Source organism: Ambystoma mexicanum, chromosome 11 (genome assembly GCF_040938575.1).
Source record: "Ambystoma mexicanum isolate Mex_15411 chromosome 11, UKY_AmexF1_1, whole genome shotgun sequence".
NCBI classification, from domain to species: domain Eukaryota; kingdom Metazoa; phylum Chordata; class Amphibia; order Caudata; family Ambystomatidae; genus Ambystoma; species Ambystoma mexicanum.
This window is the reverse complement of record NC_090934.1, coordinates 773,768,547-773,795,011: the sequence shown is the minus strand read 5'-3', so window position 1 is coordinate 773,795,011 and position 26,465 is coordinate 773,768,547. Positions and strand designations below refer to the sequence as shown.

At 46.1% G+C, this 26,465-nt stretch overlaps 1 protein-coding gene across 10 annotated transcripts in view; it reads left to right on the top strand.

The window, feature by feature from the left end:
• The window catches only part of SCUBE2 (signal peptide, CUB domain and EGF like domain containing 2), a 1,402,698-nt gene that overhangs the window by 802,144 nt on the left and 574,089 nt on the right, over positions 1 to 26,465 (top strand). For all 10 annotated transcript variants that reach the window (XM_069623684.1, XM_069623682.1, XM_069623685.1 and 7 more), the window contains one exon: positions 12,945 to 13,067. In XM_069623684.1, coding sequence (XP_069479785.1) covers positions 12,945 to 13,067 — 123 coding nt within the window. The remainder of the gene's footprint in view (positions 1 to 12,944; positions 13,068 to 26,465) is intronic.

The following is a 26,465-nucleotide window of genomic DNA, read 5'->3' as shown; positions in this document are numbered from 1 at the left end:
GCTTTCCAATGGGATTGCATCATTATAAACCACTTCTGTGAATCAGGCCCTTTAAACTTGTGGTAAGAGACTGGCATTGACTGGCTTGGGATTAGATTGTGTGGTATCCAAACTACATTTCAGGGTACAGTGCATAATCTGGATGATGAGGCAGAGAAATCACTCATCTCCTGCAAAATTATTCCTGTGTGCATGGTAGAACTCTTATCTATTGATCATAGAAATAGGAAGTCGTTTCCTGGAGCAGTTAGGTTTGTTCAGCAGGACATGGTGATAAAGTGCAGGAAACCTAAAATAATCTTCCTGTATTGTCTTTGGGTGGTTAAACATATTCATGACGCCTCAAAGGATGTACATGTCTGTGACGGTTAGGGGTGCAACTAGAAAGGAGATCTATTTAGCAAAGATTGATTTGAAGCGTTTGTAGAAATGAGGGTTCACAATTTTTGCAACATGGCAGTATAGTAAAGGCAGTGCGCACACCTGGTCTTGCAGTCTGGCGACTCCTGAGACATTCAGGGTAATGTAAATAATGAGCTGGAGGAAGAAGCATTTCAATGTTAGATCAAGCTATCCTGGAGAAGCTTACGTTAGACCTCCATAGGACTTGAGAATCAGTAGACAACTGACTTGGGAGGGCGTTAAAGAATAGTGAATGGGGAAGGACTGGTATATATGTGAATTCGGTCTCTCATAAAGCACCAATTAAAATGGTCCAACATAGTTATCACAATTTATCTCGTGGGACCCTCTGAGAACAGATGTTGGTCTTTTATGCAAATGGTATGTTGGGTTCCATGCAGTGCTCCAGATAAGATTGAGGTGGTAGTATTTTACTCCCTGTTTCTTAAACTTTGAGAGTAAACGTGATTTCAAAGGAGTAACCGAAGTAACAAGTATGTAAATATCTAGCCGGCACATCCAAAAAGCTAAAATTGTATGGAAATGATTATGCAGTAGCAGTCCACATGACAGAAAAGCAGGTTTTTATTTAATAGATAAATCAGTGTACAGCGGAAGAAACACCCTCTCACAAATGGGGCAGCTGAGTACCAATTCTGTGAGTTTCCCCTGCATGCAAAGAATAGGTACAACTGCAGCATAAACCTTTAAACGCCTGTCTCACACAGAACGGGTCACCTTGGATAGGAGCTGATCAGGCTTCCCTCGCACATACAGAAAAGGCGAATCGGGGCAACAGCAATGCAAGCTGTCAACATGTAGAACAGTTGATCTGTAGATGTTAACAAGTGTAGAAGATAAACGCGGATAACCAATAAGGAATGGGCCTATAGAACAGGTGTAACATAGTCTTCAGGTGTGCACACTCCCTTCCCAACATAGAAAAGATATGCCATGGAACTCAGATAATTTTTTCCTCGCGTGGAACAGTAACACAGTGGGTATCAACAGTACAAATCTACCATAAACGAGTCGATCACAACAGCAGAAGTTCCACTCGCATAGAGAAGGAACTGCATAGGATGGAGCAGTGCAAACGCCTCAACACTGAACAGGTAAATGAAGGGCCTCAGAAATGCAAGCTACACTCGTACACAACAGGAACACCATAGGCTTAGTGTCCTAAATTCCCTCACGAATCCCGAACCACGGCAACGCCATTCGCACCTACACAGCTTGGCTAACCAGCCCACCGCTCGGACAAATTGTGGAGTACTCACCAGGCGCTCAGTCCTACACAGGATCACCCACCATTGTACTGCCTTGATAAAGAAAACCGTCGAAACACGTGTTGGCTCCCCGTTCACCTGTACCTAGCATGCTCTGCTAGGCATATGTTTTTTATGTGAAACAACATTAAAAACCTTCACTGATGATAACAAATCAGGAGTTCTGCTCCATCATTTCAGTATCCAAGGACTAAGTGTTTCACAGCTACAACCATTGGTTAAGAACCACCCAGCAGCGTCATTACTTAACAAGGTTTGTCAAACCACCCATATATTTGTACACAACAGGAACACCATAGGCTTAGTGTCCAAATTTCCCTCACAAAGAACTTGCCCAGGTGGGGCTAAACGAACCAAGCTCTCCTCACATAGAATAGGAATAGCATAACAGAAGTGGGAGCACCATCCACATAGAACAGTAACAGTTAATTTCCACTGCAGTGCAAGCTCCTCAAAGATGAAACTAATATAATTATAATTAGTTGTTTATAACACGCTTAATACCGAAGAGGTTTCTAAGCACGGACCCGGGATTCAAACCTGCGTTGCTCTGCATTGTCTTGCTTCCAAGACGAGCGTTGCCACTGAGCTATACTACACAAGTATATACCGTTGGTAGCGATTAGTTCAAATGTGAAGGCTAGCTCTGTTTCCGGAATCAGAAAAACTCCATGTAGTAGGAATTGCGTAAACCACAATTAGAAGGAATTCAACCTTAGAACAAATGATGTCTGTATCATAAGTCGCTCAATATGCCTTTTCGTTTTTCCTCTACAATGGTCTGCACATTTGAGCTCTATATATATTTTAATTATTAAGACTCAAACAAACCTGGTCATTTACACAGTAAAACAAACATGACTTGCATTGTGTGTTTTGAGATTTGATAGTAGAATTGCCTGTTGATGATAAATGAAAGCCTTCATTTACTGGAACTAATATGGCAGTGTTGTGGTATGTGTTAGGGAGAATTCTCATAAATGGTTGATTTCCCTTACCGTCTGAGTCCCTCAGCAGCTTTGCTGGATTTCTAGGATTAATTTGTTTCACCTGGTAAGAGTGTGAGCCCTTTTTCCCACTCTTACATGTGTTTTGCTATGTGTATTTCTACTTTGTGTGATCTTGGGCACTGGAGCCTCACCTACTCCAAGGCACCATATTTTTCATGTGCGTTACACAGCACCCTCAGTGCAGTGACACAGGGTTGTCTTTTAGACTTCCCACCGACTCCATTTTCTGGGGCTGACTACCGTCCCCCAGAAAAGGGTAAAGTTGCCATTAACTTTACCTTAGTCACTTTAAACCACAGACCCAGTACACCCCATCTTCCATGGAGTATTGCAGAGGGTTAATTCTTATCCCTTTTTGTCTGTGCCTCTTGGGGCATTGTTTCGCTCCCTTTACATTAAGACTTGGCTGGTGGCTGTGGTATCTACCCTAACTTTTCTACCGTGATTATCTTATTTAAACGTGGTAATGTTTTAAGCTATTATATTAGCCTCAAACATAAACCTGCTTGACGAAATACATTTTATTTTGGCTCCGGCTTGGTTTATTCGCCATTTCTTTTTGTTAGTCTTTCTCGTGTTTTACTCTGCACGCCAAACCAGGTTTGGTCCCTTTGTTAATCGCCTTTTCGCGGGCTTCCACACAGAAGCCCTCCTTTAGGCGCCTGAGAGTCTGGGTAGGCAGGATGTGAGGGAGGGGTTTTAGGACCCCGCCATGGGTTCCCTTGGTGTCGCACTCTTGTCTGATTGGCTAAGGAGACTGGCCTTGCCAGGCCAGCCACCCTGCTGTGTGATTGACAGCCAGGCTGTATGAATGGGGGGAAAACTGCATAAAAAGTAGGTCTCTGGGACTGGAAGAGCAGTAGCCACTGGAACGAAACCAATGAGGAACTGGAAGAAGAGGACCCCTACAAAGACTGAACCGCCCGGTGAAGCCATGCTGCAGATCCGAATCTCCAGAATCCGACGACCGAAAGATCCTCCAGGAAACTTCTTCCCTTGAGCTGGTGGGACCAACCAGTACACCCAAACTGCAAGCCAGGACCCCTCCTGTGGTCGAATTCGCTGTACAGAGCTACAGTGGGCCGGATAGCCAGGAAGGCCGGACCCTGCTTGGCTTTCAAGGAGCGCACCTTTTATTAGTTGTTTGGCGCTGCTGCTGGTTTCTTCCCTGGGTAGTGCAGGACACTCCAGTCTTCCTACTACTGATCAGTCCGACAGTCGCTTCAGGAACCGTGTGCCTGCAGGAACTACCAGGAACGTCTGCCTCAGCTACAACCACCTCTCCGTTTAAGGTTCTGTGCAAATCCGGTTGTGCGTTTCGTTCAGCCGCGGTGAAAGTGTTTGAAATCTTTCTCCAATCCGACGGCTTGTCCTTCTCTTCTCTTTGAACTAACTTTTCTACCAACCAACCTCGTCCGGAAACCGTGCCACAAACTTGACCGCAAACTAACCTGAACTGTATTATCTTGTGCAAAAGACTTTTGAACCATTGACTTTGGCCCTAAGCCTTTTCTATCTGATTTTATCATTGTAGGCTCTCTTGTTCGCTTGCTCTTAGTACTTACATGTTGGTGTGGATTGATTTGTTAACTTTTGTCTTTCCCTCCCTTTTAAATTGCTGGAGTGCCATTTTGCTCCCACTTCATTTTGTGAGCTTAACATGTCTGGAATTTAAGAGAAGTGGTGTGGTGTATTAAGAAAGTGATTTTTAAACTGCTTATAATAGTGTAATGTTATACAACTGAAGAGTGAAATAAATGTATATTCTTTTACTTGAAAACCTTGAGTTGCCTGAATCATAGTAATTGCTGTTCTTTGTGTAACTATTTGATCTACTCACTTACTCTTGAGATAAGTCTGGCTGCTCTGCTACTGCTACCACTTTAACTGTGTAGTACAGGCTTGTACCAAAGGTGAAATTGTACTGTCACTTGTAGTCTTAATTGTGTGTGGTTTTCCCAAAGGGTACTGCTTATAAATCTGCCTAAGAGTATGATAGCACAGAAAGGCAAGTGCTCAATGCTAAAATGTACATCTAATCTCGTGATCAAATGTTGGCTGGTCCGAGTTAGATTTGCATCCTTCAGAAGTCAGTAAATGGACTTACTCCTATGTCCCGTCTCCTTTCTTCCATACTTTTGGGACATTCCGTCCATCGGGATGGGACCGTAGCACTTTCTATACATCAAAAAATAACTGTTTTGTCCCTCTTTTATTTTTACGCGGGGCCACCGCACGTGACCATAGCCCTGCCTTCCTGAGCGCCGCCTGCGCATCGCCCCCCCTCCCCAGTCCTTTTCTCTGTACGGTCTGGGTCGGATGCCCTTTCATCTTGGAGGATTTTTTCTTTTTATTCCATTGTCCTACATATTCTTGCTCCGGTTCCTCGGTTTACTTTCTTTCGTCCATGCCAGAGTGTCAGGGATTCGTGTCCTGTTTTCGTGCAAATGTTGTTTCACGAGGGCAGATCCCCCTTCTCTCTGTTTGGAGTGCTTGGACCGGAACACTGATGGGACTCTTGCTTCTACTGCGACTCCCTCTCTGTCCGTGCACTCCAGCATCAGCTTGTCAGGTGGGAGGTGTTCCAACGGATTCCTCCTCTGCATTTATAGCAGTTGATCAAAGAAAAAAGGAAACGTCTGGTAAATTCCTTCCTTTTTGGGGCACCCCGGTCAGGGGACTCCTTTCCTGGGGTCTTCTGGTTTGGGAAGGCTCCCAAGTGGCACTAGTACCACGGCTCTCCCTGAGGGGTCCCGAAAGGTATCTAACCTGGACTCCGGAGTTTGCTCCGAGGTCCCCTGTAAGTGGGCTGTCAGGGGACTTGATCTTCATCTGAGGTTCCCCATCTGGGGGCTAAAGTCTGGCCCAGCATTTCTGGGGCTGTTTTCACTGGGGTAGGTCCTGAGGTTTCCAAGTCTGAAACTAAGTGTACCAAGACGAATCTCAAGGTTTTCTGTTCAGTGACTAAAGGCACCGGGGTTACCCCCGAGGATACCCGACTAGGGGCTATTATTAAAACTGGCACGATCGAAGGGTCCTCTCCAAGGGCTCTGGCTACAGGGGCTGACCTTAAGCCTCCCACAAACAATCCTGTGGTCGAACCAATCCTGCAGAGAGGGCAAAGAAGGAAGGCAAATGCCTTAAATCTTCAACCTGCCGAGGTTCCCTGACCGAGGGCTAATTCTTCAGCAGAATGTAAGGGGTCTCAAAAGCATTCTATATCTGCTAGCACTGGCTCTGCAGAGTTTCCCTGTCACAAGGCTAAACTGGATAAAAAGTCCCCTGATACCCCTGTGGTAATAATGGCCTCACTAGACACCGGTGAAGCAGTTCACTTCAGGCAGTAACAAAATGGCGTCCCAACCCACATGGTCTGAGGTGGCTATTTTGACTACCTCTCTCACACCAACGTTATCAACGGCTGGTACAGAGGGGCGTGTTTTTGGGTCCAAGCAGCCTTTTATGTGCAATGTGGACGATAGGAATCTGTATCGCCCTCCAATGGATTGGCATGCTCACTTTCCACTGCCACAGTCTCAAAACGTCCACACCCTTAGTTTACAGGGATCCAGCTGGTGGTTGGCCATCCTGGCAACCAGCCTCTTTGCAGTTTTGTGGGTGCGCCCCCTCAGAGCGGCCTCTACCCACTCTTGTGCCTTGGACTTCCTCTTTGGAAGTTTTTGGGCAAATTCCAGGCCCTTATGCACTCGGACTCGATGAAGGCATACTTTAAGGATTTGTTCAAAGAAATGTATCCTAAACCTCTCGAGCCGCAACCTGCTCTGGCAACTCTTCAGCAGGTTCCAGTAGTGCCACCCCATCCTCTTCCGGTGGGGCCCCCTCCTCCGACTACCACCACTGCCTCTGCGTTCACCTATACTTTAGACTCCTGCTGCGCAGTCAAGTGTACCTACGGGCTCTGAGGTACCACGTGCTGTGGATCAAGTTTCTGTTCCCGCCGCATTCGATGAACATCAAGCGGACCAGGATAGCGAGGATACACCCCCACTCTGTCAGAGCCTTTCATGACTGGGTTGTGGATATGATGGCGTTGCTAGATATTCCGATACCCGAGCCTCCGGCTCCGCAAGAAGGTGTACTTTCAAGAGCCTTTACTCTTTCAACAAAAGAACGCCAATGCCTTTTCCTTCAAAAGGATGCGCTAGCTGAAGCCTGCACGCTCTGGGAAAACCTTATTCCGGGCTGCAATTGAACAGGAAAATTGACGCTCTCTACAAGCTACACTTGTCAGAAGACATACCCTTGACTGCATGTCCACTCCCTTCATCAACGATGGTGGCAACAGCAATGCTCCAGTCTAAGCCGTCTGAGGCATCCTCTATGGCAGCTTCTCAAGTCCTTTCCAAGGACTACAAGCTTCTTGATGCCATTGGGGGAAAAAAGTGTTTTCCAATTCTGCTTTCCAGCTACCATAGGTGAACACTGAGGTCATCCTGGCAGCGTCGAATCTCAAGCTGTGGAAGGAGCTTGGTGAGTTTCAGCAATGTATTCCTCCTGACAGGCTTGAAGATTTTATAGACGGCTTACCTGATGCCAGAGTGCTGGCTCAAGACCTGCTGGAGGCCGCGGCCCATCATGTTGACACTTCCATTTGGGGCCTCATGGTTATGATATGATATGATTGGATAGGTTATTTATAACAAGCTTAATACACAGAGGTTTCTAAGCGCTGACCCGGGGATCAAACCTGTGTTGCTCTGTGTCGTCTTGTTTCCAAGGCGAGCAGGTTGCCCCAGAGCTATCCTCCCAAGAATGGGGTAGACCTCTCCCTCCAGGCGTGGCTGCATTCTTTGAAGTTCTCGAAGGAGGTTCAGGAGAAAGTACTTGATCTTCCCTTCAAAGTTAAAGGACTGTTTCATTCCTCCACTGATGAGGAAATCACTAAAACAAAGGCAAGCACGCAAATGGCTAAATCTTTTTCAATCCTTGCCAAAACCCTGGCTAAAGCAGCCTAGGGTTCCAGGAGTGCTATGCATGCCAGACAGAAGGTTCCTCTGGTGGGCCACGCCGCAAGCAGCAAAGGCAAGGTGGCCGGTTTTTCTCTCAGTCAACAGCCTCCTCTTCGGCAACAGGTGGTCTCACTGCCGATAACCCAACTAAGTTATGTTTTCCATCTGTCTCATTAGACTCCGTTGGAGGATGAATATAGTCTCATCTGGAGGCATGGCAGACCATCACAGAAGATCGATGGGTTTTATCCATGGCCTGAGCATACAGAAACTTCTAGACCTCAGAGCAGTGGAACCTGTTACCTTGCAGGAGCAAGGGGAGGGCTTTTACTCCCGTCTGTTTAGTGCCCAATCCCAACCAGGCTGGCCTGCGCACTATCCTTAACCTCTCCAACTTCAATCTTTTCCTACCCCAAGAAAAATTCAAGATGATTACACCAAGCCAGATAAGGTCCTCACTCCGGAAGGGCGATTGGCTCAGTGTGATAGCTCTTTAGGACGCTTACATGCATATCCTGATCTGGGGCCCACATCGGAAATACCTGCGGTTTTCCGTGGGAACGGAACACTTCTAGTATCGAGTACTACTGTTTGGTCTCAGCTCGGCACTGCATGTCTTTACGACGATGATGGCGGTCATTGCAGCATTCCTCAGTCTGCAGGAATTCATGTATATCCATATTTGATCGATTGGTTTCTGCGCAGTCCTTGCCCACGGCCGGCAGCGACCAATCTTCAGTCACTCCTGTAGCTCCTGTTGCAACTGGGTCTTTCTGTGAACTGGTGGAAATAGTCTATGACGGTTGCTTAAGTCCTGATTTTTCAAGGTTTGCGTTGGGATATGTCAGTGCCAGAGTGTTCCTGACGGAGGAAAGAATTGCGGACCCATTACCCACGTGCCAGCTTTTCCTTCAATCATCCTGCATGTCGGCCTGGTGGTTCCAGACACTCCTGGGCCTTATGGCTCGAGTGTTAGCCCTACCTCTTGCAAGACTGAAAATGAGGCACACACAGCTTGCTCTTCAAAACTGCTGGTCTCAAGCTGTGGACCCGAAATCCAAACTGATTCCGGTTCCATCTGCAATGACGGCGCATCTTAAATGGTGGTTATCTGCCAGCAACCTCTCGGTGGGAACCTCCTTCCAGGAGCCCTGCCCGCAAGTCATGGTTACAACAGACTCTTCCCTTCTAGGGTGGAGGGCAACGCTACATCACTTCGAGGTGTACGATCTGTGGACGCCTCAGGACAGACTGTCCCATATCAATTAGCTAGAGCATCTGCCAGTTTTTCTACCGCTTAAGGCTTTTCAGCCCTCTATCATCCACAGAGTGGTTCTAATTCGCACAGACAATTACGTAGCAATGTTTTAGATCAACAAGCAAGGGGGCACCAGGTCCCCTCCTCTGGTGGATCTAGCTATCCAGATTTGGAATTGGCTGATCCAGCACAATGTCTGGCTGCAGGCAGTTTACATTCTGGGTTACATCAATGTTGCCGCAGACACCCTGAGCGCCAATCTGCGGCGAGTTACGAGTGGGAGATAAACAGTTATGTTCTTACCAGGATCTTCCAGCAATGAGGTTCCCCAGCGGTGGGCCTCTTTGTAACCTAAACAAACAGGAAACTTCCTCTTTACGCTTCCAGGGATGGTCTGAGTGTCTTCTTTGGGGGACGCTTTTGAGATTTTTTGGGACAACATGAAGGCTTATGCCTTCCCTCCTTTGCTGTTGATTCTGCGGTTGCTCTGGAAACTCAGGAGCACTTCTAACTGCACTCTCCTCTTCATAGCACCTTGGTGGCCAGGCAGGTTCTGATTTCGGAGCTGCAGCATCTGTCGTTATGCAACCCGATCAGGTTGCCACATATTCCCGACCTTCTTCATCAGAGCAATCACCAGTTGTTGCACCCCTTCCCACTATCCTTCAGCTTGGCGGCCTGGTACCTGAATTCAGGTCCTTAGTGCAGTTTAACCCTTTAGAGGATATGTGCATAATTCAGGCGGCAGGTAAGCTTTCTGTGAGGGGTCAGTACAAAAGCAAATGGCTTTGGTTTTTTCATTGATATCTAGCTAAACAGCTTGATCCTCGACAAGCTTCTATTGACTGTGTCTTGTCTTTCATATCGGACCTTGCAGCCTCTGGCATCCACGTCTTATCATTCATGACGTACCTATCCACCATTGCGACTTATCTGTCTACAGGCAGTTGCTCTTTTTCACTGGCAAACTCAGTAATCAAGAGACACTTGATCTTTTTCCTATGGTCCGGCCTACTCATTCAAAATGGGATCTGAATATGGTCCTCACCGCTTTGTGTCATAAGCCCTTTGAACCTATGGCCACTACCGAGCTCAAGTATCTTTCTTGCAAAGTGGCCTTCTTGATTGCGGTAACATCTGCAACAAAAATAAGTGAGCTTCAAGCTCTGTCGAACATCTGTTGCTAATATTCTACAAGGATAAGGTTGTGCTTCGCACTCATCCTTCTTTCCTTCCAAAAATTGTCTGAGTTCCACATAAACCAGTCAATATCTTTACCGGTTTTCTTACCGAACCTGGTCTCCGATGCAGAGAGGGTTCTACACAACCTAGACGTCAGCCGAGCACTGAAGTTTTAGTTCGACAGAACAAGCAAACTTAGAAGTTCTTCACAACTCTTTGTTACAGTTGGTGTCCCAAAAGGGAAACCTGCTTCGAAAGCGTCCATCTCACATTGGATAGCTTCCTGTATCTCCGAGGCCTACACTATTCAAGGCCTTCAGCCCCCAAAGGGCGTTCATGCACATTTGGTCCGTGGTAAAGCAGCTGCTGTCTTCCAGAAATATGTCCCTTGGGAGTCCATAGCCAAGGCGGTTATGTGGGCTTCCCCTTTGGCTTTTTGCAGACATTGTCTTGACCTGAGCTCCCAGGCCGATGCCCAATTTGGCCAGGCAGTTCTTAAAAACTTGTCCCAATAAGGGAAATTTCCATCTTCCTGTTTTGTTTGATCAGTGCTAGGGAATCTCCCAAAAGTATGGAGGAAAGGGGAAGGGACGTAGGAGTATGACAGTTACTCACTGTAGTGACTACCTTACTCCTTATGCCTGCCCGCCGTCACTCTTATAAGTATCCTCTATTTCGCTAAATGGTCCTGCGACTTGGCGATAGAAAAGGACTGAAGGGCGATGTGCGGGGCAGAGCTCAAGAAGGCAGGGCTACGGTCACGTGCGGGGGCCCTCCGTAAAAATAAAAGGACAAAAGACATATGTTTTCATGCTTAAAAAGTGGCCCCGCCCCGATGGACAGAATGTCCCAAAGGTTTGGAGGAAAGGGGACTATGGACTAGGAATAAGTTAGTCACTACGGTAAGTAACTTTGCCAATCACAGAGCCAATAATCATAGTCCTTGGAAGTGGAGGAATACTGCATGAAGCGCTACATAAAAATGTTAATACCTATCTGGATACCACTACAGGGACATGTTTCGCTGAGTTTCTCCTTTTTCATTGTTGTTTTATAACGGTGCTTACACTGGCTGGAGAGTCACGTTTTAAATGTTTTAAGTGTAGTCTTAAACATTTGAAATAGGCTGTAACCCCTGTTATTGATGTATTGACAATCACTCACTCTTGAAAGGGCCCTGCTGCCGCTATTTATAGCACCATTTACCACATTGACTCCAAGTTAAGCTTTAATGGACGTTTAAACTAGACATTATTAGTCTGTGCCCAAGGTAAGGTTTTAAGGTGGGTAGTATTTTACACACTGTTTTAACAAAAATAAAATTGCACGAGTGAAAGTAATTTACCTCAGCAAGAGTGTAAATAGTATGCAACCATATCACTTAATTTAAAAATAAATACAACACATAAGCAATTAGTTGTGCACCAAAGACGTCTGGCTTCAAATAAATGATTGCATTTGTGGAAAATGTTCTCCTACACATTGTGTTGAACACACCACATAGATGTAACTTTGATAAATGTACACAACACAGGAACTCAGAAAAATAACTTTGCGCAATGCAAGCAAGCAATGACTGAAAAAGCAACATTTGTTTGCTAAAATGATACTTCCTGGTCGTAACTAGGTTTTCCATCGTATTATTGCAAAAACCCTAAAATGCTAGGAAAAACAATATGCATGTAAAATGCCCCTCTCCTCCACATACAAAACACAGCAGCAGTTGAACAGAAAGAAACCATTTCTCGCCATGCTGGGACCAGCTCAGAGCACCCAACACATAGGAAAATGTCTGAACCACTCGCCTGCAGTTACATCCATGCAGATAAGAAGGAAAGCATATGTCCTGGTTTCTGTCAAGTCACCTGCCCTTTTCCTTGACCTCTGCTCTCAGCTGGTGCGTAAATGGTACACATAAAAAGATAAAAGGTGTTGTGTTTGCAACATTTTAATGCGTAAAAAGGCCTGGTTTCGACATTTATCTGGAGGCCTGGTTCCATGTGTTGTGGCATTGCCCCAGGTTGCAAAGGCTCCGGTTGAGAATGTTTGGATTTGTGTAGAATATTGATGGACAAACAGATTTGGCTTGCACAAGGGGATGCATCAGGGCTGATAGCTGAGACAAAGGTTGTATAGTATGAAGAAAGTCTATAGAATTGGCTTTTGTTCTAGCTCAATGGAAGGAATGCAATGTCCTTAAAAAACAGTAGAGCATGGTATTGTGATGATTGTATCAGGCAGGTAATCAAATTGACTTCCATGGAATTAACTGTAATTCGGGCACCCGCACACCTTAGTGACACAGGGAGGAAACCCTATAAGGAGGAGCAATACTGAAACAGTTTCATTCTCCAGAATGAAAACCATTTCAAAGGATAGAGTTGCTGCATGGAGCATATGGGGATAGGATTGTGTAAGCAGAGGAGAACTGAACTTCTTTGAGTATCTGAAGTTGGTTTTTGTCCTTCCTTGCATGCTTTTATTGGTTGCCTGTAATAGTTGTATGAATTAACTTTTAAAATACTTTACAAAGAAAAAAAGAATATTTATACAATTGAAGGTATGAATATTGTTTTATAGTTATCTGCTGTCAGTTTCTGCATGTCTCTCATATCCAAAGCCTATGCAAATACCTTATGTTACCTAGAACATAATTACAAAATCTTTTGTATGATACTTAAAATAGTTACCACAGATTTTAGGTTCCACTCTTAGATATATCTACTCAATTTGTTTGCATCTGCAATTTCCATATAAACTGAGTGAGAAAATGTCACTACAACTTGAAATAGAACATTTACTCTTTTGGGGCATCCCATTGACTATTTTCTAGATATTGACGAGTGCCAAAGCTACAATGGAGGATGTGATCATTTCTGCAGAAACACTGTTGGTAGTTTTGATTGCAGCTGCAAAAATGGATTCAAATTGTTGACAGATGAGAAGTCTTGTCAAGGTAAAGTAAGTTTACATTTCTAAAACTCTGAAAAGTATGAAATGATAAATTGGAACAAATTACTAAAATTCAATATGCTAGCTTGTTTTTCTTTGTTGTTCAATACCTCAGGCACGTTTTCAATCATAAAAGAGCACAAAAGCTCACCAACATGTTTTGGGTCTATGGTACATGTTATTCATGATCTAGGAATTGTAAAGAGTTCTAGCCTATTATCTTCTAAAATTAAAACATCATACTACATATGTATGAAATGTTAAATATATCACTACATAGTGCAATTATTGATGACTTTTTATGTAAAGGGAACAGATAACCATGTTTAATGAAATCGGTCCCTTCATTTTTAAGTGTTCCTTTTATAAACTTGGAATTGAGCATTTCTTGATTTAGAGATGAAACTTAAAACCAGATGTCCATCATCCTGGTTTACCTTGTGTTCATCAATGAAGAATGTTAATTTTTGCTGCTGAACAAATCGATTTTAACAACTCTTATTTGGATTAATCCTTCAGCGCAAACTGCAAGAAAGATGAAGCTGGGGAAACATGGATAGGAATTCAAGCATAGGCATGTAGCCATTGGGTATTTTAATTCATCTACAACACTAATCACTATTGGTGTTTTTTTTTGTATTGTGCCATTACAGTTAATTTCCTACAAGTCGTCGTTCCTGGTTATCCTAAACTCGATTCCAAATCACATTTCAAGTCCGGTTTCAGAAGGATATTCCAGACTCGAGAAAATGAAAGAACCAATTATTAATAGGTTTTGAAATGGCTTACACTCCAACTGCTGCATCGAGAAATGTAACTAAATAGTCCAAGAGACAACATTCTACTGCCAGACCTAGACATACCTCTACAGCATAATTATTTCTGGTTGCTCTATGGAACAGTTCATGTGGACATCCTTCCATACATCCCCATACATCCCAAAAACAGATGCTTGTGTCCTTTCCCTTAGACAAAACCATGTTTGGTGATAACAGGAAGTTATTCCAGAGGGTCACTAGCTCATATATCGCCTGAAGGCTGCACCACTTGCAGCACAAAAAATGTAATATAGCAAAGATAACATTGTGATCAAGCTACACAACCCAGTTTGCATCCTTCTGAGCACTGCTTTAAAATATATTTATGCACTCAGATTAGTACATACCACCTCGCTTGCCGCCTGCACAGCCCCCACTGAGCTTCACCAACTGCAACAATGCACTGGCCACTCAGCTCACACCTGCACAATCTTTCCCTCACCCATTTCTCACCTTTAACAAGATCTTTTATATTTGCTTTATCACCCTTAAAAAATGTGCCTAACACAACTACATGTAGTGCACTATATGCACAAACTATTGTAAAAACTTCACTTTAGCTAATCCTACCTGTTGCTACTTGTCAAAATGATGAAGATTGCTCATGTCCTGTTGATAATGCTACAGTGGTCATTCTCCCACCGTGACACTTGAATTTGTAACTCTTGCAATCCACTGTGATCTACCACTATAACTACAAATGTTGACGAATCGCGGGATTCCGTCACTTCTCCATGTGTGGGGGAGACTTTCCCTGTGAGGCTAGGCAGGTGAGTCTTCTCTGCAATACTTTCCCTAGTGGTAGAGGCACTAAGCAACATATCCCCAAGCACATATCACTAACGCACCATCAAAAACATCCAGTGAAGAAAGATATGAAGAACAAACCAGAATCTGTTGTCTTCCAAATACTCTAATTATACCTGTGAAGAAAACCACTGGAAGAATACAGAGTATAAATCAAACAGAGAAGAAGGACTTTGACATTACGTCAGGGAAGTCCCAAGGCAGCATCATAAAAGCTAGAGGTGGAGACATTGGGAGAGAGAGAGAACCTGCAAGTATCGAATTGGCTCGAAGAGGTACGCTGAAGAAAACTTTGACGCGCAGTGTCTGATGCTAAGGAGAAGCCCAAGTGCAGCTTCCGAAACGCAGCATTGGAGAGGAGACACAAGGTGTCCTGAGCCTGAGCAAGAAGTAAGTGGTGCGTGGACCAGTGGGTCCATGAACAACACTGATGCCTCTTCCATTGAGGCATCGTGGAGCAAACCGACCGAAGAACGAACATAGAAACCATATGTGAGACCACAGAGGAAACGAGAAACCAACCTGACAAGTGAAGGAGAGGGTCCCAGCATGTTTGGAACCCTGATGACGTTATCGCTGAACAATCCAGGTAACGGGGAAAATGGGAGACCCAGGAGAGGGACCAAAGATCTTTACCGGAACCCTGATACTCGTCCAAGTCGAGACAAAGTATCAAGAATAAATGAAGAGTGAGAATCATTATTGGAACACTCATACTCGTTTCAGTCGAGATATAGTATTAAGAATGAATGAAGGACAAGAGAACCAATACTGGAACCCTCTAAGTCATCCAATCAAGATAAAGAGGGGACATTGAATAACAGGAAATTCTTAAATGTGGATAAAGAGAAAGGAAAAACTTGTCCCATGAAAGGAAAGGGACAAACACAACTAGAATAATGCAAGAAGAGAACAAGGACGGAAAGAGTAATTGAGTGAAGGAGACGGTGGAAACCAGAACGGTTTGATTTAATAAAATTAGTTACCAAGAACTACCTGAGGATACTTTATTGAACTGAAGTTAGTAAAGAACCACCTCACAGGAGAAGGTCATTCTTCTGTGTTTCTGTTGTCATAATAGTGTTAGGGTTAGGATAGGTTAATTTGGACAGTGGACTTATCTTGTTTTGAACCCTGCTGACTGATGAGCACCTTAGTTTTGTTAGGTAGGGAACACCCTTAGCATAGAGGAGTTGTCACCATTCATTTAATAAATATTAGCAGTGAGATCCAAATATCAGAGTCCATGGTCGTCTTCTGACCCACCACAGATGCCTTTCAAATACAAGATATGCTATTAAAAATGCACCCCAACTCCATGATTTGATCATTTACACTGCCCCACATCTAGTCAGTCCTCAAACATTGTTCAATGATGCTTCTGCACATCTCATCATAGGACTCCTCCTGTCTAACTACTTCAGGACTGCAAGGAAGCCACAAACAAAGATGGTGGTGTATCTACTCTGGCCAATTTCCTTCAAGGAGATCCAGATGCTTTTGTACAGGTCCTTTGAACATGCTCCCATAAAATGCATCCCTTGATACACATATTCCTTTGTTCATGCACGGCTGTATCGCACACCCTGAAACAAATCCTGCCCTGGAGACTGCTACGGGGCACAGCTGTAATGGCTGCTTAACTGCAGAGCTTGGCTATTTGTTTTAAATTTAGCTTCTGTTCTGCCTTAACAGCATCAGGGCCTGACAGAAAATACAAGAACATTCTTCTGACACAAACAACCTCTGAGCTTTTAGACTTTTAGACCCACCACCAGTCCCCTCCATCCCCCACAATCCCAAACCATGAAGACACCTGCATGGACCAGGAGGCATGTGTGCTTCACTGTGAGGTGTGCAGATGGCTAACCCTACAGCACCCATCCCCGATCTCCAACAGAGGGTGAGCCTGAAGCAGAGTTTTTAATAAAGGCCATAATTGAAGCGGTTTGGAATTCTGTGGTTCCCCAGAGATTGGCAATCACTGAGGCTGCACATGATATGGACTTATAAGGATTACACAACAGGTGAACAAGAGGTTTTGGGCATTTGGCACGTGACGATCCACGAAACTCGGAATCACTGAGTTCTGGTGGTGCATCCCACGGACTTTGGAGCATAGGGATCTTGCTGGATTTTGTTCATCGCCTACAAACTTTCCAGTGCTCGAAAGAGACTTTCCATACCGACGGAGGCCTGGATTTTTTCTGGCACTTTGCTAATTTGATCGAGTCTTACTCTTGACCCCCTTACACTAAGCTAACTAGACACAATGGCTTGTTAGTTGGTTGCTATAGACTTTTATTTCCAGAAAATAATACGTAGGTTTTGGAGAAAATCCTTTCTAATCCTAAATCTAGGATTTCCAGGTTTCCCTGCCTCAAAAAAACTAAGGACCGCCTGTGTCCGGATGTTTAAACAAAAAAGCGTCTTCCACCCTGTGTCCAAAAATCCTAATTGGACCCTTGCATTCTAAACTCAATATAATGTGTATCAGGATACTCTGAAATGCTATATACTTGTAGCTTGTTTCAAACGTTTTCCACATAAGGGCTTAATGCGCAGAACATAAAACAGTGTCTCACCAGGAAAGGAGTCTCCCTTCCCATAGAGTCCTTCTGGCAGTTCAATGTCTATCAAGTTTTAATAGTATCTCACAAAGGGCACAAGCCTTCCTTTGAGTTTCCTTCAAATGTGTACTTTCTTTACACTACTCCAGCTGACTTGGTTTCCACCCCTGGTGTACTCTCCTGCCAGGGTATTTATGACTCTCTTCAATTCTTCCAAGGGGCATAAGTCTTCCCTTTTTATTTCCACAACTTCAAGTCTACTTTGCTTTCACACTCCTAGGTTATTCCCTTGCCAGGATGTCACTTTACTTCTCTTCTCACTCCCGGGTTGTTTACTTTTCAGAATATTTCCACTCCTCACTCCTGGTTTACTCTTTCACCAGGATATAGCTTTGCTTCTCACCCCTGGTGAACTTCCTTGCCAAGGTATCCCTTTGCCTGCCACTCCTGGTTTACTCTCCTGCCAGAATATGGCTTCATGTCTCACTCTAGATTTACTCTCCTGCCATGATGTCCCTTTGCTCCTTATATTATATTTGTCCTTCTTGTGTGCGAGTCTCAGACTCTTTATTTATGTGATGCGCTAGTCTGTCAGTGCTTTCTCCTTCTGTATCCACTTTTTCTCTTTTGCAGGTTGCAAAAGCTTTCCACAATTGGGTCACCGACCCCTTTATAATATTCACTTAGTCTCCCTTTTTCAACGGGTGGGTTTCTGACCCCTTTTCAACCTTACATGCTGTTGTGAAGCTTTGCGCTTTCAGCTTGCTTTCACCAATGTTCATATCCACTTTATTCTTTCTCCAGGATACTGGGTCACTGACCCTACTTTCACAATATTCTTGTTTGCATTAATTTCAATGCGTTCCTCATTTGTATCAGTTTGCTCATTATTTTCAATAATTCCCTCATTTGCATCAATTTGTTTGTTTAACTTCCTCTCACGCTCTCAATGTGACCCAACAACTGCTCTCAGCCGCCCCAGTAATCCAGTTTGTCTCTCTGGGCTTAACGGGTGTCTCTAGCAGTGCTCACAACTTCCTGGTGACTTCTTGTTTGGTCCGCTGACTCAGTGTTCATCCGGTCAGATGATCCATCTTTGTTCTGTTTTCTACTGCTCTGGGAATCTTCTGTTGTTCCCGGTGAGCAGGAGGCAGGCCGTTTGCAGCATGGCTTCTCCTCATGCCGTCCGTACTCTCTTCATCTCTGCAGCTTACACTTCTCCGCTTTCTCGCGTCTTCGTTGGCACTCCCATGGATTACTGACAGCCTTCCACTCTACTCCCATTGCCATCAGCTGTCCAGGTTTTAAACTTCCTGGCAGAAATTGAAAGTTTCCTGCCTCTAGTGATATCATTGCTCCTTCTCTCTTCCTCGTCTCAATACTTATATGGGGAGGGGAAGGCAAAGAGGGTGTTTGGCTGAAAACTCCTAGGATCTCTTCCTCTATGCTGCAATAGGCCATTCAGGTATATGGGTGTCATGAGGTGTTAAGGTGTTCATGTTATTTCGCACTATCGGTTCCCTACCGGTCTGCCTTTCCCTGGCTACAATAGGGAGAGACTTTCTTTGGGAACGGAGCAATGACATCACTAGAGTCATCAAATTAGTCTGACACTGAACAGGATAATATAATTTTCAGATTGAAATGCAAGATCCTTTTTTATCAAGCATGGTATGTTTTATTGGAAAGGGTTCATCTTTCAAGGGGAAGAAGACGGAGGGTTTTGGGTGTTAACTGCAGGATGAACTTCAGGGAACAAGCGGTTTGTTCATATACAAACATATAGGGAGTGGTTTTAGATGGAAAAATGTCATCAATAGGCGTTTTATCACTGGCATAGCAGGTCCACAAATGAGGTTTAATGCATTGAATGACCTTGTCTCTAAGCAACTTGGCGCATGGAGTATTGATAACCCAAGAAGAGAGGGTATACCTTGAATTCCCATTCGAATAGAAGCTACTTCTGAATAGAGAACCTTCTGTTAGAAGCAGGTCAGCAACATTGTGTTACAAAGGCCACCATCCACCCGGTTGTACGGTAGGATCAAGACATGTTGGTCCTGTATTTAGACTTGACCCCAACATGGGGCAGGGTAAAAGAAGGTGGGTTTGTAATGATGAATACACAGGGGGACTGCGGGTGGGTGAGTACTAGAACCCCAACGTAATCACACTACGACGGCACAGGTATGTTTTGACTAGTTGTAATTCTATCATGTCATCTGGTACAACCTTAATTGCCCTCCAACCATACTAACTGTACCCTCCTGTGTTGTTTATCCCTAGTATCAGTGTTGTGCCACTTATCTAGGGTGGGGGGGACAGATGGAGGCTTTCCCTAAGTACATGAAAGGCAACAAACAATGGTAAAACACTTATGGGCCACTGCACACTGTATCCCATGGTGATGGGGAGCATACAGGAAACACAATTAGTTTAATTTCCCGGTTTATTGACCTCAAGTGTGGTAAAAATTCAGACAATGGCCAATGTTTGATCATGGGGTTTCTCATTAACCTAGTGATCTCCCCCATCTCTGTATAAACATTTGTGCATATGAAAATTCTGCACACAGCTCTTTCAGTTTCTGAGCCTTGTTTCTAGCCTGGATTTTTACTGCAGAATGTTTTGTGCAGTATTATGAGAACCTATATGCTGTATAGCATTTGAGGACAGTAGGTTAGATAACAAAATGTTTGGGTGGAGTGGGGACTTCCAAGGCTTTCAGGCGAGGCAATTAACAAATTGGAATCTCCTGCAACAGAATATGAAATTAAGGTGTAGATTCAAGTTGAAGGGATTGTGAGGGGTCAGTAATGTGAAACTCAAGACTAGGTTTAGGTTTCTCAAGGTTTGATATTTTAGCTAAAACCAAAATAAGCAATAAGCCCTAACTAAACGTACTCTTCTAGGGGATTCACTACCTAGTCTAGGATCTAAGGGAAAACCTCCAAGCATTCACAATACTAACCCTCACACTAAACAACATAAACATTTAAAGAAACATGAAAACAACATAAATGAAAGATTACCAAACTATCAGTGTCTTGGATGACTTCTACTTGTCCTGGTGGGCAGATCTTGCTCCCCCAGGAATGTCCCAAAGTCAGTTCTTCCAAGGAAAAGAAAAGTCTTGAAAATTTCCAAAAGAAATAAAAGTGCACTCAAATAAAAATTCACAGTTCTTCTTCACTTTATGAAAAGATTCCCCTTTGCAAGTTCCACAAAGAAAACATCACCACCAATGGGATTCCTGGATAGCCTCCTTCCAAGAAAGAATGAACAAAGTTGAAGACAAAAGTATCACTCCTGCTTAACATGCTTAACATCTGTTGTACTTCCAATTTTGATGGTGTCTTTTATATACAGTTTTGTCAAGATGCTTCTGCTTGGGGTTTGCTCTCTCTCCAGCAACTTCCTTATACTAATGAAACTGTGTGAGCAGGCTCTCTTGCCCCACAGTTGACTTCGACTTCTGCTACATTCAACTACTACAGTGTTGACAATTGTATTGGTGGCCACAGTTCTGCTACTGCAACCTACAGGGTTAGGCAACTTCCACAAGACTTCGTCGACCTCTACAGGTTGTCAAGGCACTCTCCTCTTGAGTGGCAAGAGAGGCAGCCTCTTTGCCTTTCCTTCTGTCTTGCAGCTACCATAAAATCTGTTTTTAGCCTTCAGACTATTTCTTCTTGACCTAAACAGTCTTAACGCTACAGATTTTAAATGTGTTGATTTGAACAAGTAACCCTCTCCCTTCCCCAGCTTCAATGACACTGTTTCTCCAGTGATTATCCCAAAGTAGTAGAGCGACTATTTTCAGTTTTGGAAAACCTTTGTCACCCCCAAGTTAAAGGTCTCTGAGGTAACAGCTTCAGCAACTTTCAAACAACAGAGTTCAGTCCTTAGATGAGCAGGTTATATTGTATTCGAGTTTGGTCTACTGGCTTGGGTAATACTTGTTCTCTGCTTTGCTTTAACCACTTCTACAACTTCTGCTTCATTGTTCGGGATGTTACAAAAAGTCAGTTTTATAATAAAAATGAAATTAAGCGCACGCAATTTCGTTTTACTTTTGAACTGCCACTTCAAAAGATGCACGTTCCCACCTTTCGGTCTGTTTCTAGCCTCCAAGGTAATCTGGAAACAATGTCTCATGCAAACCTCTTCAGATGTTAAAACTGTGCTTGTAACATTTTTGGAAAGTCCATTATTATTCAGTAGGTTTACTGGCAGCGTTCTCTGTGCTAACAGGAGCCACGCGACCGCTCAGCATTGAGTTATACATAACAATGGGAAAAGAAAATGCTTTCACGACACGCATGCGTTTCAGCTTTGATAATCTCATTGCGAGATTTCCCATGTTAAAGTTACTTGCCACTTCTGCAAACAACTTTAGCCCCGTTGAATATGTACTCAAATGACAATACAGCTGGCTACAATTACCGGTAAGGTATTGTGGTTGATTGGAGTACATATCTTCTCCAGCATGGGGTCTGGCATGGATTCACATGCTCATGAATATTCCCCGTCATCAGGCTGGGAATCCTCGGTAAAGAAAAAATCAGTATCGGTTTTGTTTCTGATCTGTCTTTCATAGTAGCAACCAATCACTGATCTCTGCGTCATACTGGCCACAGCCAATGACTGTCCTCTACCTAAGCCCCGCCTCTGGCAGCCATCTTCAGATTTTTACCGCACGTTCAAGTGTTGGGAGTCCTCGTGCTTAGCTCTCGAGCTTTTACTGCGTTTTTCGTGCTTTTTCAGGTGAATTTTCACATTTTTTCGGTTAATCGAGCCTCAAGCTCCACCGTTTCTACTCCCGTTAACGGCTACCCGTTGCGGGATTTTCCTAAGCCCCTCAAGGGTGAAGATTTGGTCAAATCAACTTCTTGGAGGATTCCAGAAGATTCGCGGCCTACTTCGAGATGCCCCAGGATGCGAGTTTGTTGCCCAGACCCAAGCTGTTTCGCAGCTGCCCTGGATGCGGGCTGCAGAATGTGTTTAAGGAAGACGAACATTCGCGATGCCTCTTCTGTCTTCATGGGGACAAGACTCATGTAGAGAAGGACTGCCAGTTCTGCAAGAACTTGTCGGAGCGGACCATGAGGGACCGTCGATCCCGTCTCGCCAGCTGGTTGGAGAAGGGCTCAACAGGTGAGAAGAAGAAAGGGTCCGAGCAGGTTATATTGTATTAGAGTTTGGTCTACTGGCTTGGGTAATACTTGTTCTCTGCTTTGCTTTAACCACTTCTACAACTTCTGCTTCATTGTTCGGGATGTTACAAAAAGTCAGTTTTATAATAAAAATGAAATTAAGCGCACGCAATTTCGTTTTACTTTTGAACTGCCACTTCAAAAGATGCACGTTCCCACCTTTCGGTCTGTTTCTAGCCTCCAAGGTAATCTGGAAACAATGTCTCATGCAAACCTCTTCAGATGTTAAAACTGTGCTTGTAACATTTTTGGAAAGTCCATTATTATTCAGTAGGTTTACTGGCAGCGTTCTCTGTGCTAACAGGAGCCACGCGACCGCTCAGCATTGAGTTATACATAACAATGGGAAAAGAAAATGCTTTCACGACACGCATGCGTTTCAGCTTTGATAATCTCATTGCGAGATTTCCCATGTTAAAGTTACTTGCCACTTCTGCAAACAACTTTAGCCCCGTTGAATATGTACTCAAATGACAATACAGCTGGCTACAATTACCGGTAAGGTATTGTGGTTGATTGGAGTACATATCTTCTCCAGCATGGGGTCTGGCATGGATTCACATGCTCATGAATATTCCCCGTCATCAGGCTGGGAATCCTCGGTAAAGAAAAAATCAGTATCAGTTTTGTTTCTGATCTGTCTTTCATAGTAGCAACCAATCACTGATCTCTGCGTCATACTGGCCACAGCCAATGACTGTCCTCTACCTAAGCCCCGCCTCTGGCAGCCATCTTCAGATTTTTACCGCACGTTCAAGTGTTGGGAGTCCTCGTGCTTAGCTCTCGAGCTTTTACTGCGTTTTTCGTGCTTTTTCAGGTGAATTTTCACATTTTTTCGGTTAATCGAGCCTCAAGCTCCACCGTTTCTACTCCCGTTAACGGCTACCCGTTGCGGGATTTTCCTAAGCCCCTCAAGGGTGAAGATTTGGTCAAATCAACTTCTTGGAGGATTCCAGAAGATTCGCGGCCTACTTCGAGATGCCCCAGGATGCGAGTTTGTTGCCCAGACCCAAGCTGTTTCGCAGCTGCCCTGGATGCGGGCTGCAGAATGTGTTTAAGGAAGACGAACATTCGCGATGCCTCTACTGTCTTCATGGGGACAAGACTCATGTAGAGAAGGACTGCCAGTTCTGCAAGAACTTGTCAGAGCGGACCATGAGGGACCGTCGATCCCGTCTCGCCAGCTGGTTGGAGAAGGGCTCAACAGGTTAGAAGAAGAAAGGGTCCGAGCGGGCTTCTAAGTCCTGTGCGGGCGCCCCGGCGACGGGGGCCCAACACTAGGCCAAGCGCCGCGAGTCCGCTGGCTCCGGGAGCGCCGAAAGGTCGGGCTCTTCGGTCGCCAGGCAGGGCGCACCTTCCCCGGCACCGTCGACCACAAGCCAGCGCTCCGGTTCGGGGAAGAGGAAGTCCGAGACCCCGGGTAAGCTTTGGGAGAAACCCGTCCGATCTCAGAAGAGGGGGAGCGAGGCGTCACCCCTCCCCCGAACGAGAAGGCCCGGGACGCACCTAAGGTGGTGAAGGCCCCTACCCAGCAGGCAAAGGCCTCTATTGAGGCGATCGCTGCGACTCTGGCCAGCCGGCAGAGACCCCACCAGCGGAGACTGCCTCTGGGACTAGAGTTTCCCTGCCGCCAAGGAGGGAATCCTCTTTTCAGCCCATCGTCATGGCCGCCATGATGAAAGAAGCGAGAGGGGGCACAGTAGCCTCCTCTAGCTCGGAGTCAGCCTCGGAGGAGGAACTGACCGAGGCCGTGAGGAACCGCGAAGTCCAATTCGAGAAGGTTCGATCCCATAAGGAAGATCCTCGGGAGATAACCGAGGAAGACGACGATGGCAAGGAAGAGCAGCCTTCCCTTCCGGCGCGGCCGGAACCTAGGCCTCAGGATGGCTTGGCGGCCATTTTGTCTGCGATCCAGTCCTTATGCTCTGAGATAAGGACGAGGTTCCCATGGCCCAGGCCGGTGGACCCGCAACCTGGCCCGTCGGGAAGTCCTCAGAACAAACGACGGAGGACCCAACCCTCTCCTCCGCTCGCCCCCTTAAGGCCTACAGTTCCCTCCTCATCCTCCCACGAGTCGGGAGATGACGGTGCGTTGGACTCGACTACGGGTTCTGAGGGCGACGACGACGGAACGGGTCTCCCGTCTCCCGTCGCACGGGCCTCGCCGCCCGACGAGATTGGCTCATTCCACGCCATGATCGCCAGGGCGTCCGAATTGTTGCAGCTCAGCCCGGAGGAGCAGAAAAAGGAAGGTTTCCTCTATCAGCGCCGGGAGGCCAAGAGGAAGACTGTCATCTCGGTGCCTCGAATCGATGACATCTGGGAGGAGGGCCTGTCGGTTCTCAAAAACCCCTCCACGGCACCAGCCAAACGGGACCGGTACGAGAAGAAGTACCGGGTCCCCGAAAACCGCTCCCCTGTGTATCAGGGCCCAGCCAACATCAGACTTGGTCGTCTCGGCGGCGGCGAAGAAGAAAGCGGCGGGGTCAGGTGCCTCGACGTCGAATTCCCCACCGGACGGCGAGGGAAAGAAGTCGGACGCCATTTGCGGCGGGTCATTTCGTCGGCGGCGACGACGATCAAAGCGGCCAACGCCCTGGCGATTGTGGCCCATTATGACAGGGAACTCTGGTTTAAGCTGGCCCCCATATTGGACTTCCTGCCGGACGACAAGAGGTCCGAGGCCCTGGAAATACTGCAAGAGGGCGAGGTGGCGTCAGACCACGCCATAACGGTGGCAACCGATATTGCCGATACCAGATTCCGCCAGCTGGGCAACGGTGTTTGCCTACGACGACGGGGTTGGCTCCAGGCGACCGACTTCCATCAGGACGTCCAGAACAGGGTGTTGGACATGCCGTTCGATGGCAGCAACTTGTTCGGGAAGGCGGTGGACGAATCTCTCCAAGCCATAAAAACAGAGACGGCCCGCGCCCTAGGAGCCCTTCAGCAACGACGGCCCTTTCGGAGCTCCGGAGGCAGACAGGGTGCCTCCAAGGGATCCAGCGGTGGCTCGTCGTCCTACCGCCAGGTGTCACGCTCCTCGTCTCAGGAGGCCTACAGGGGTCGCGGCAAGTAGGGAGCGCCTCGCCGCCGTCGGCAAGGTGGCCAGGGCGGCAAGGCCACCACCTCCAAGCAGGACTGAACCGGCCGTGGTCTCGGGCCCCCACCGAAGCACCCTGACGAAAGGGTGCTGGATACCCTTGCAAGAGGACACTCTATCGAATTCCTGAAGAAGTGCCCTCACGTTCCACCTGTGGACATGAAGGAAAATCACGTCCCGCAACTGCTGTTGGAAGTACGGGTGATGCTCAGGAAAGGCGCCATCGAGCTTGTCCTGAAGAGGCTCCGAGGCTCCGGGGCTCCTGGGTGTACTCAAGGTACTTCCTCGTCAGGAAGAAGACGGGGGGCTGGCGCCCCATCCTGGACCTTCGTCGTTTGAACAAATACATCAGATCACAAAAGTTCAGGATGGTCACCCTCCAGCACGTACTGGGACAGCTGGAGGAAGGCGACTTTCTATCGTCGTTGGACCTGGAGGATGCATACTTCCACGTTCCCATCCTCAAAAGTCACCGAAAGTTCCTCAGGTTCGTCGTCCAGGGACGCCACTACCAATTCAGAGCACTGCCGTTCGGATTGAAGTCAGCCCCCAGGGTCTTTACCAAGTGCCTAGCACCAGTGGCGATTCACGTCTACCCCTACCTGGACGACTGGCTCATCCAATCAAGGACGAGGGAACTCGCCTTTCGAACACACTGCGAGGACCGTCCAGCTACTCACAGACCTGGGATTCGCCATAAACTACCCAAAGTCCCACCTGGTGCCGTCGCAGGTGGCCATGTTTCTGGGAGCGAAGCTCGATACAGTGAGGCGCCTGGCGGCCCCGTCGGAAGAACGGACGAAGACCATTCTAGGCAAAGTGCAGCGCCTGCTAGCCACGGACGTGGCCAGGGTGAGGTCCATCAAGTCCCTCCTGGGGATGATGTCC